Source organism: Herpailurus yagouaroundi, unplaced genomic scaffold (genome assembly GCF_014898765.1).
Source record: "Herpailurus yagouaroundi ecotype Mexico unplaced genomic scaffold, PumYag 569, whole genome shotgun sequence".
Classification (NCBI taxonomy): Eukaryota; Metazoa; Chordata; class Mammalia; order Carnivora; family Felidae; genus Herpailurus; species Herpailurus yagouaroundi.
The window spans coordinates 980,527-992,129 of record NW_024412786.1 but is presented as its reverse complement, the minus strand read 5'-3'; the positions used below and the strand labels follow the sequence as shown (position 1 = coordinate 992,129).

General features: G+C 48.6%; 1 protein-coding gene across 1 annotated transcript in view; it reads left to right on the top strand.

Annotated features, from left to right (window-relative positions):
* Positions 1–4,427: 4,427 nt before the first annotated feature.
* Positions 4,428–11,603, top strand: part of ZFTA (zinc finger translocation associated) — a 20,433-nt gene continuing 13,257 nt past the window's right edge. Inside the window, exons 1-4 of the mRNA XM_040465788.1 lie at positions 4,428–4,521; positions 5,548–5,626; positions 7,536–7,626; positions 10,973–11,595. Coding sequence (XP_040321722.1) covers positions 4,428–4,521; positions 5,548–5,626; positions 7,536–7,626; positions 10,973–11,595 — 887 coding nt within the window. The remainder of the gene's footprint in view (positions 4,522–5,547; positions 5,627–7,535; positions 7,627–10,972; positions 11,596–11,603) is intronic.

The window sequence follows — 11,603 nt, the reverse complement described above, 5'->3', positions numbered from 1 at the left end:
AAAAAAAAAAAAAAAAAAGCAAACCTGAAGGATGCCCAGTCACATTAGCCGACTAGGATTCAAGCTATAGCTAATCCGTAATCTCCCCACTTTGCTTCCTCTGTTGCCCCGTAAATCAAGTTTTTCCCAGCTCCCCCGATGGAGCGCTTCTGACCGTTTGTAGCTGAGCGCTGCCCAATTCGAATGGGTTTTTGCTCAAATAAATACCTAAAATTTGAATATGCCTCAGTTTGTCTTTTAAGGGTTCCGGCCAGCAGGGGGATCCGAAGGAGACCCCCAAAGGCCCCGGGAGCAGTGAGCAACCAGGAGGGGGTGGGGGGTTTGCCCTGAAAAGAGTTCTCTGAATTTCTTTGAGCATTTTCTTTCTCCAGTCGGGGACTGGGGTCAGCCAATGTAAAAGAAACTGGACTGAATCCAGGATCAGACTAGGTCCAACTTAGGAACTGGACTGGGTCCAAGGTCGGACTGAATCTGACTTAAGCTGGGCTGGGTCCAGTGTGAGACCTCGTGTAATAAGAGAAAAAGAAAAAAGAGAGAGAGAGAGAGAGAAATGGGTTTTTCTGAGTCTAAACAACCTGGGCTTCCTCCATCTGGAACCCCAACTAACTCTAGAAATAGAAATTAGAGGGCCAGAGGGCGCCTGGGGGGCTCAGCCAGTTAAATGTCCAACTCTTGGTTTTGGCTCAGGTCATGATCTCGCGATTCATGCGTTTGAGCCCTGCATCCGGCTCTGTGCTGACGATGGGCAGCCTGCTTGGGATTCTCTGTCTCCCTCTCTCTCTGCCCCTTTCTCACTCACATGCGTGCGTGTGCTCTCCCTCCCTCTGTCTCTCAATATAAACAAATAAACTTTAACAAAAAGGGAGGGCCCGGAACCTCTGTTCTTTGAACCAGTGGGCTAACCTTACTAAAGGTAATCTTGAAAATTCCAGTGGCCACGATAGGGAATCTCACCTAATCTTATCCATTTAGGAGATGCTCTAGAGAAAAAGGATCCCGAATTTCCCCAAACCAGTTCACTGGGGCACCTGGGTGGCTCAGTCCGTTAAGCATCTGACTTTGGCTCAGGTCATGATCTCACAGTCCGTGAGTTCAGGCCCCGCGTCGGGCTCTGTGCTGACAGCTGGGAGCCTGGAGCCTGCTTCGGATTCTGTGTCTCCTCCTCTCTTCTGCCCTCCCCCACTCATGCTCTCTCTCTCTCTCTCTCTCTCTCTCTCTCTCAAGAATAAACATTAAAAATTTTTTTTTAAAGATTCTTTACAAAAGGCAAATGAAAAGCATATACAACAAGCCGATGCTGAATCTATAAAGAAATGCACACTGACTAACTTATCTGAGTGCTTCTTCCCTTTACCTCCTCTCCTTAAATATTCTGAATCTACTAATCCCTTGACACTCAGAAGATGAGCCAGAATTTTATTTAATTTATTTTGGATGTAAATTCGACCCCCAACGTGGGGCTCCAACGCACAGCTCCAAGGTCAAGTGTCGCACGCTCTACCGACCGAGCCAGCCAGGTGCCCCAGGAATTTAGAATTCTTCTTCTTTTTTTAATTTTAGAGAGAGAGAGTGAGATTGCACAAGAGAGTGCAAGCGGGGGAGGGGCAGAGGGGGAGAGAGAATCTCAAGCAGGCTCCCTGCTCATCTCGGAGCCTGACGCGGGGCTTGATCTCATGACCTGGGACCACAACCTGAACCAAAATCGAGAGTCAGAGGCTTCACTAACTGAGCCACCCTAGGCGATCCCTGAAATTTAGAATTCTAATAGAGTTTACCATCCGGGGCTCCCAGACCTCTACCGATTTATTCACATGACATTAGGTCTTCGTGTCACCTGAAAATGGACAGCCAAGGTCAAATGGGAAGAGACTGAGAGAGATATTAAAGACTCACATACTACTCACTCCGCCAGAGATGGGCCAAAACGCACTAGAAACAAACGCCCAAGACCCGTTTGAGAGGATTGATGAACTATTTCCTCGAGAGACTATCATTCAATCCTGCCAACAAAAGAAGGATGAACCAGTCTCAGACCACAAGACTGGAAACACTTTTTGTGACACACTCGAAGCTTTCTTTTACTACACGCAGGCACAGAAAGACGCCCTGACTTCCTTATTCATTAGCAGGCTTGGGCCCAAACTAAGTTGCCTATTGAAGAGGCCCAAGCTGGGGCCCCTGGGTGGCTCAGTCCGTTAAGTGTCTGATTTCAGCTCAGGTCATGATCTCGCAGTTCGTGAGTTCGAGCCCCGCGTCGGGCTCTGTGCTGACAGCTCAGGGCCTGGAGCCTGCTTCGGATTCTGTGTCTCCCTCTCTCTCTGCTCCTCCCCCACTCATGCTCTGTCTCTCTCTCAAAAATAAATAAAGATTAAAAACAATCTTTTGAAGAGACCCAAGCTGGTCTGGGAACATGTTCCCCTGTTACCAAAATAATAACAAGCATCGATGGGACTCTGAGGGATCCTCATATAAATCGTTCCCAGTGATACCTCTCAACGAGCAAGGGGAACATTAATGGAGAGTCCTGTTTAACACTGGTGGATCCGAGAGCCTTATCTACCTGGAATGCTGCTTTCATAAAACAGAAACCCCTTTGGAGGAAAGAGAATATTTCTGGAGTGGGGGTTTCTAACCAAATTCTAAGGGTACCTGTATCGAAATCAGTCCCAATGACATGAGGGTCCTTTTCGGGGACCCACGCTTTCCTCCCGTGTGCCACTGGCCCAGCAGGCCTGGTAGGACGAGATGTGCTTTCTAAATTCAGGAGTCGTGTAAAATTTAACTCAGAAGGAGAAATGACCTTAGAATTTCCTGAACCCTCCTGAACCGGAACTGCTCTGTTCTCTGCCAATAGAAATTGGTGAAATTAAGACTCAAAGGTATGAAAAACAAACAAAGCAAAACAAAACAATAAAGTAAAATAGAATAAAATAAAATAAAATAAAATAAAATAAAAATAAAGAGTCCCAATCTCTCAGAAGTGCCTGAATGCCTATGGGCTTCTTCTTCAACCAACAGAGGCAAAATTAATGGAACCAAACCCATAAAAATCCAAATAGATCATTCCTAACCCCCGCCTAAATTGGCTGAATTTCCACTAAAAGCAAAGGGCTCTCACCAATTGGGGAAGGCCAAACGAAGCGAGGACTGCTTCCTGCAACTCTTCTATCTAATCCATTAAAAAATCAAATAGATGGGGGTGGGGGGGGGCGCCTGGGTGGCTCAGTCATTTGAGCGTCTGACTTCGGCTCAGGTCACGATCTCGCCGTCTGTGGGTTCGAGCCTCCGCGTCGGGCTCTGTGCTGATAACTCAGAGCCCGGAGCCTGCTTCGGATTCTGTGTCTCCCTCTCCCTCTGCCCCTCCCCTGCTCATGCTCTGTTTCTCTCTGTCTCAAAAATAAATAAAAGTTAAAAAAAAAAATCAAATAGGGTGCCTGGGTGGCTCAGTCGGTTGAGCGTCCAACTTCGGCTCAGGTCGTGATCTCATGGATGGTGGGTTCAGGCCTCCCGCCGGGCTCTGTGCTGACAGCATAGAGTCTGCTTTGGCTCTCTCTCTCTTCCTGCCCCTGCCCCACCCCCCCCGGCTCTCTCTCACTCTCTCAAAAATAAGTAGACATTAAAAAAAAAATCAAATGGACGAGGTTGGTGTTTTGTCCAGGATCTCTGTGCCGTCAGCAAAATTGCGATACCGAGGTTCCCTGTGGTTCCAAATCTCCAACACCTTGTTGTTTAACGTCCCTGCTGACTCAGAACGGTTCACAGTGGTGATGGATCTCTGCTCCTCTGTCTTTAGTAGCCCAGTTGACAGGAAGAACCAATATTTGCCCACCTTCACTTGGAACAACCAACAATACACCTGGACTGCTGAGACACCATCCTTATTTTTCACAAAAAATAAGCAAACTTACAGTTCCCTAAGAACGCTGCAGTCACTCAATATGTAGATGACCCATTGGTATGTCCCCCTAGGAGGGAGGCCCAAGAAGTCAGATTTGATATCTCTTTTATAGCAATTAGCTTGCAAAGGCCATAAGATCTCCAAGGAAAAAGTCCAGTTCTCAAAAGACAAGGCCCACGACGTTGGGCATGGTGCGATTGCAAAAGGCAGTCTCTGTCTCACCTGAAAGAACAAAGACTCTCCGCGTTTCCCCAGACCCACAACCAAGAGACCATTAAGGAGTCTCCTTCAGGACATTGTGGATCTTGGGTTCCCAATGCTTCTCTGATTGCAATGCCCCTGGAGGAGCTTACAAGGGTGGCAAAGCCAGAGTCTGCCCCCTGGGGAGATAAGTGTGAGCAAAGTTTTAGCCAACCAAAATTAGTCCTGCAACAAAGTCCAGCCCCAAGCCTCCTAAATGGTACTAAATCTTCCACCCTATTTGTGCAAAACACGATAAGCAGGAATCTAGGAATTCTAACACGACCGCATGGAGGAAAACGTAGACCAGCTGTTCATAGCTATACCCAGCAGCCGAACCATATCCAAACTTCTGGAAAGCTGTAGCCACAGCAGTGTGATCGGTGGGAGCCTCAGCCCAACTGGTATTAGGTAGGACATGACTTACACTTAAAAGTACCCGATGCCATCGGGAGTCTGTTACGCTCTGATCAGACTCAACGTTTCTCAGCAGGCCGGCTCACATGAGAACCTTCTCCTTTCACCTTCTTCTTTTTTTTTAATGTTTGTTTATTTGGGGGGGGGAGGGGCAGAGAGAGAGAAGAAGAGAGAGACTCCCAAGCGGGTTCTGTGCTGTCAGCGCAGAGCCTGACGTGGGGCTTGATCCCACGCACTGTGAGATCATGACCTGAGCTGAACCCAAGAGGCAGACGCTGAACCGACTGAGCCGCGCAGGCACCCCTACTTTCACCTTCTAACCTCCATCGTGAGCGTTGCCACGTGCTCAGCCCTGCTACTCTGCTCCCCCTGCCTGACAAGGGTACAGAGCAGCATACCTGCGTGGGCGGGAGGTCTTGGCTCGCATTGACTCATGGGACACGGTGGAAAACCCAGATGCCATGTTCTTCGTGGATGGGTCCCCGCGCTAAGAATTCAAAAGGGAAATATCAAGCAGGATATGCCGTAACAACTCAATATAAACTACTGGAAAGGGATAGCTTCCCCAGCTGAAGTCCGAACCACGGAGCGGAACTCCATGCCCTCCCTTGGGCTTGTCAGCTCTCCAGAGGAAAATCAGTAAACATTTACACCATAGCAGATAGGCCTGTGGGATGGTCTATGACTTCGGCATGTTATGGAAACAGAGAGAGTTCCTCACTTCTAATGGAACCCCAATTAAAAATGGGCCCCAAGTAGTAAACGAACTACTCCCTGCTACTCTATTGCGTAACCAAATTGCAACGATTAAAATTGAAGTTCATACCAGGAAAACAGAACCTGAGTGTCAGGGAAATACCCTAGCAGGCTTCTATGCTAAATCAGCCAGCACTGAAACTGTTCCAGTATGTAACCTGAATGACTGAGGATGCAAGTTTAATATTAAATGAGGACTCCCTGAGGGCCCAGGTGGGTGCTCGGTTCTTTTTCAGTCCTTAAGAATGCCATCACTAAAAGCCCTACGTTGTGCGACTCCTTGCAACGCAGAGAAAATGACCCAAATTACGAAAGGTAACTGTTCCAATGTTGCCTGATTGGTTTACCAATTTTGGCTAACAAATTGGTTAGCCGGTTGGCTGATTTGTCACACCCATAACCCTGGAAAGACTATTAAGGTAATAAATGGAGCATTCCCACCACCTGCTGGGCCATTTGAAGACTTACAAATGGATTTCATTCAATGGCTCCCTGCAATGGGTTTATCAATACGTTCTTGTAATTGTTTGTATTGTATGTTCTTTAGATGGATTGAAACCTTCCCATGCAGAACAGCTGATGCCACAACGGTGACTAAGGAACTTTTAGAAAATATATTTCCTGATGGGGTGTCCAAAGAGTGATCTCCAGGGATAGGGGAACCCACTTCCCTGGGTAGGTAAACAATGAAATAAGGCTCTGCTGACACGATGGCATTACCGGTGCCCTTACCATCCTCAGTCATCTGGTAAAGTTGAATGGACAAGTGGCAACTTAAAACCAAAGCTACCTAAATTAACAAAATCAACTGGATTGCCATGGCTAAAGGTTCTACCATTGGCTTGGATGGTGAGTAGATCAACACCTATGGGAAAGCATAAATTAATGCCTTAGAAAGGGAACAGTAACAAGTAGACCCATGACTTTGATGATAGAACCCCATGTATCTCCCAAACTCATAAATTCTGATATGCCTCAGTACTGTAAAACTTTAATGGATTATGCCTGCGTGTATTTCCAGCAGGTAAAAGATGCTTCCTGTAATCCTCCTACAGGTGGCCAAACTTTCCACAACTTAGAAACTGGAGAGTGGGTCTTCTGGAAACAACCCCTAAGGAAGGTTGCCCTTGAACCTCGTTGGAAGGGATCATACCAGGTTCTCCTTACTACTCAGGTGGCGGCCAAATCTCAGGGACTTGCACCTTGGGGTCCACGTGTCCCAATTGAAAAGGGCTCCTCCGGACTCAGAACTGCATGCGAGCCAGAGACGTAAAGTTAACATAGACCGGGGAGCTTCCTCCCCCGAAGCCGTCAACATCTTGAGTTGGACAACTTTCCCAAGATCATGGGTCAAGATCTTAATCTCCAACATGAAATCGTTATTCCTTTTGTCTATTTGCTATTTGCTTTCCTCTCTATTAATGCCTGGGGAGACACCACTATAATTAGGATTTCGCAAATACTACCACTGCAGGAAACTTAGCGAATTGCTGGATATGCCACGCCATGCCAAAATCGGGATGTGCAGGGAGAGACCCCTTAGTTCACCCTATGAGTAATTTCACTGACATCTCACATGCCGTTGTATGCCTAAATTGTTCCACAGGCCCCTTTTATAAAGTTAAAATATTAAATCTTTGCCTTAAGTTAAAGATCCCTAAATCTGGGATTTGGAAATGAAATCCATTGACTATATATATATATATATATATACACACACACACACTATATAGTATATAGTATATAGTATATATATAGTATATATAGTATATATATAGTATATAGTATATATGTAGTATATATAGTATATACTATATATACAGTATATATATATAGTATATAGTATGTATAGTATGTATAGTATATAGTATATAGTGTATAGTATGTATATAGTATATAGTATATATAGTACTATAGTATATAGTATGTATGTATGTATATGGTATAGTATGTATATAGTATTATATAGTATGTATATAGTATATAGTATGTATATAGTATATAGTATGTATATAGTATAGTATATAGTATATATAGTATATAGTATATCTTATATATACTATATACTATATATACTATATATATATGTATATAGTCCCTTCTTCCTTCACCTGGAATTATACAAGCAAACATGATTAGTGACCATCGCTGAGTCTACTGCTAAGGCCATGGTAGGACGACAAAGTTCTCTAAACTCTCTTGCTAAGGCGGTTCTGGATAATAGGATTGCTTTAGATTACTTGCCAGCTGAGAAAGGAGGCGCCAGTGCCATAGCAAAAGCCGTCTGCTGCACCTGCACCAACACCTCTGGTTTTGTAAAAACTCAAATACAAGCGATGAACCCACAAGCTTCCTGGTAGCACAGGCTGATACCTCATCGGGTACATTCTTTGATTTACGTGGCACCGATTCTTTTGGTTCATGGGGAACCTGGCGAAGCGTACACTTCAGCCCCTTGGTACGATTATCCTACTCGTGTCAGCATTGTAACCCCTCCCGTGCTCTGAGGATCTTACATGGATATTTGCAGCCATCAGCACATCAGCGGGGAGAAACCAGAAACAGGATGTTTGACAAACAGCAAAAAGCAATTCTCCAGTGGACGTGACCTCGTCATGACGAGGGGTTTCATGGTAAGGTTAAGAACAATTCAACTCTGATGGACATGGGGAGTGGTACCCTTTCCAAATTTGTGGTCAATCTCTCACGTGTGAAAGGGTGACCAAATGGGAGAAATTGTTAAGTTAGTTACACAAGGAGGCCATTAGACTGAGATGGCTCTAACGCCCTCGCACCTGTGTGAGCGAACCAAAATTTAAACCTGTAAATACCTCAAGGTCACTAAAGTGAGACCTAGGGAGAAGCAATCGCAAACAGCCAACAAGGGTTCGAGCTATAGCCAATCAATAACTTCCTTGCTTTGCTTCCGCCTTTTCTCTATGAAAGTTTTGTCCCCAGCTCCCGTCGACGGAGTGCTTCTAACCACTTCTGGTTTGGCCCTGCCCCATTTGAATCGATTTTGCTCAAATAAATTCCGAAAATTTTAATATGCCTCAGTTTATCTTTTACCAGACCTCATTCTGTCTCCGCCCTCCAGATCTGTGTTTCTTTTTATATCCCTGTCCCCCTGCTCCACATACTTGGGAGTTAGCCTGTCCTTTTCTCTGATCAGGCATTTAATCCCGCCCCATGTCCTGTGGTTTCTACCCTCTTGATATGGCTCAATCTAGGACAGCGGCTAGCCTCTAAGGGGCCTTTGTTAAAAATTAGTTAAAAGGGCCCCCTTTGGGCTAGTGAATAAGGGAAAGACGACCCCTCCGAGCGGAAGCAGCTTTCAGGAACATGCTGGACTAACAAATCGCTCCTTGGTGAGAAGAGGAATCCTTTCCTCCTGACAGACACCAGGGTGCATGACTCAGCTGGGGCACAGGTGGCATTTCACCCCAAAACCGTCCCCTTGTGTGTGCAGAGAAGATTGCACACACTGGGCTGTGTGGCCCTGCTTACACCAGGCTTCGAGCTGTCAGCCCAGAGCCAGACGCGGGGCTGGAACTCACGAACCACGAGATCATGACCTGAGCCGAAGTCGGACGCCCAACCGACTGAGCCACCCAGGCGCCCCTTGATGTCATTTCTATTGCAGGTGTGGACTGCTGGACAGTGTTCACAATCTTTCTCTCTTCTCTCCCTCCCTCCTGTTCTCAGGGCTGCTTCCAGAAAGCCTTGCACACAGGCTCCGGGCTGGCCTCCTGCCTTCAGGACAAAGGCAGCTTCTCAGCATGGAACCCAGCACGGCGCCCAGCTCATTCCCGGTTCCTCTTCTGCCTCTCCCACCCTCACCCCTCCTTCACTCAGCACTTCCCTTCCCGGGCCTCGGTTTCTCCTGGTCTTTCAAGACTTGCCTCTAGCAATATCTTCCCTAGAAGTCTTCTCAGTTTGGGTGGCCTCTCTTTTTTTAATTTTTAAAAAAAGTTTATTTATTTTGACAGAGAGAGAGAGAGAGAGAGAGAGCGCGCGCGTGCGAGCGGGAGAGGGGCAGAGACAGAAGGACAGAGAGATCCCAAGCAGGCTCCTTGCTATCAGCACAGAGCCTGACCAGGGGCTCATGACCTGCACCAAAGTCAAGAGCCAGAGTCACCCACGTGCCCTATGGATGGCCTCTCTCTTGACTCTTATCCCCCACCCCCCTGCCAATTGCAGTCAAGCCCGGCCAACCATTGGGCACCAAGGACGTAGTGCCTGGAGCCCACGATATCTATAGGGGCTCATGGAAACATTTTAATTCACTTTAAAATCAGAAGAGAAAAATGACCTTCGAGGGTCAAGAAGAGGCGTTATTTTTTTCTCACATGGGAGAAAATAAAGACATTTGCAGGGCCCATAAAAATCCATTAAATCTCTCTCTCTTTTTTTTTAAGTAGAGGAAGACACTCACGGAGGCTAAAGCAGGTAGGGCCCGTGAAAAGTCACAATGGGGTCCTGACTGCCATTGCCTCCCATCGCCTTAGTAGACCCAGTAGATGAAGATCTGCTGGGGTGGGGGTGGTGGGGGAGGTGGTGGAAATGACCCCCCCCCTTTCCCACCCCCAACCTGGCTGTGTTAGGTAATTTTTTCAGTGACGAATGCGAAGCTTTATCTCCGTAGGGTGGCTGTGAGGATCAGTTGGTGAAAATCCTGCAGGACTACAGAGCCTGGAGCTGTTTCTGGAGCTGTGCAGGATGTGGGCAAGGGAAGAAGCATGGCTCAGTAAAAAAAAAAAAAAAAAAAAAAAAAAAAAAAAAGCTCCACCGGAGCCTTGATGTCTTTCTTTTGGTAACAAAATGATCTTACTTAGGGGCGCCTGCTGATCTGAGGTTTGGGAGTTGGAGCCCCACGATGGGCAGAGAGATTACTTAAAAAGAAAATCTTAAAACAAAAATTATCCTTAGGGAGAGAACTGGAAAGGACATACACCAAAGTGTTGCAGGGAGGCCAGCCCCGATGGTGGCTTACCCTCGTACTTTTTTAACCCATACTTAGGAGCATGTGAAGGTCAGGTCTGTATCTCATTTTCCCTTTGTGGCCCTGGGCTTGGCACAAGGGTAGCACATAATGAATGAGGGAGTTCTCCCATCTCCTGGCACCGCCTGGCACTCCATCAGCACCAGGGCCCCCCAGCCCCCAGAGGCTAAAAGTCGTGCGGCTCCAACCCGAAAGCAGGGCCAGCAGTGGAGCGAACAGAGCCGTAGGGCCGAGACTCAGTTTACCCAAAGTGACGTCTCCGGCAGGTCGTCATGGGGCTAACATCGCCAGCGGTGACAGACACCTTTAGGCACTTCAGAAATTTTAGTTCTGGGCCCCTCTTCACAAACGCTTAGGGGATAGGCCTCCTGTGCTCCAGATCGCTTAATATTTCCCATGGCTCCCGAAGAGCTGGAATCGTTTCCTTGTTTTAAGCTGTTGGTGCCTGTTAAGTCGTAAACAGTATCAGTCTTGTCTGTCTTGTTCACTGCCCCGCGCCTAAAAGCGTGTTGGCACACAGTAGGTATTGGGTGGGCGAATGAGTCTGTCGAGGGTGACTTCTTCAGCGGGTCGCTGGATCCCCAGGGAAAAGGCATACAACCCACCTCTAGATAATAAGACCCTGCATGGCCTCCGCACCCTGTAATTTGGATCTCTAGGAGTCGCCTTTGTTGTGGGCGACCAACCGCACGCGAAGCAAGCACCTGCTCCTCCAGCCGGTCCTCGCGGAAGGACCCCAGGCTGCCGCGCCCCTGACCGCTTCTCGGGGGTCCCTTCTCTCCGCATCCTGGGGAGCTGGGGCCCCCGAGGCGTCCGGGGGCTTGCAGCCAGGGTCCGCCCCAGCGCTTCCCAGCCGTGGTGGCGCCCGTCCCCAGGTGCCCGACATCCCGCCCGGGGTCAGCGTTCTTCGCCTCCTCGGGCCGGCGGGGGTCCTGGGGCTGCGTCAAGGGCACCCCCAGGCCTCCGGGGGCCGGAGCCTGAGTCACGGCGGCACACGCCTTCTCCTCCCGGCTTCCAGTGTGGGGCCCCCTCCGTCCCGCAGCGTCGGGCCCCGGCACAGCTGGCTCCCCCCGTGTCCACCGCGCGCCCCCTCTTCCCGGCCTGGGTCTCTGCGGCCCCCGCCCCCGGCCGGCTCCGGGGCAGCTTCGCCCGGTCGGCGCCTCCAATGGAGGAGCCCGAACTCCCGGCGCTCCGGGGCGGCTCCCGCGGGAGGGGGCGCGGCCGCCCCCGCGGCTCCACCCTCTCGGCGGGGCCGCGGCCATCTGGGGCCCCTGCCAGTCGCGTCCGCTC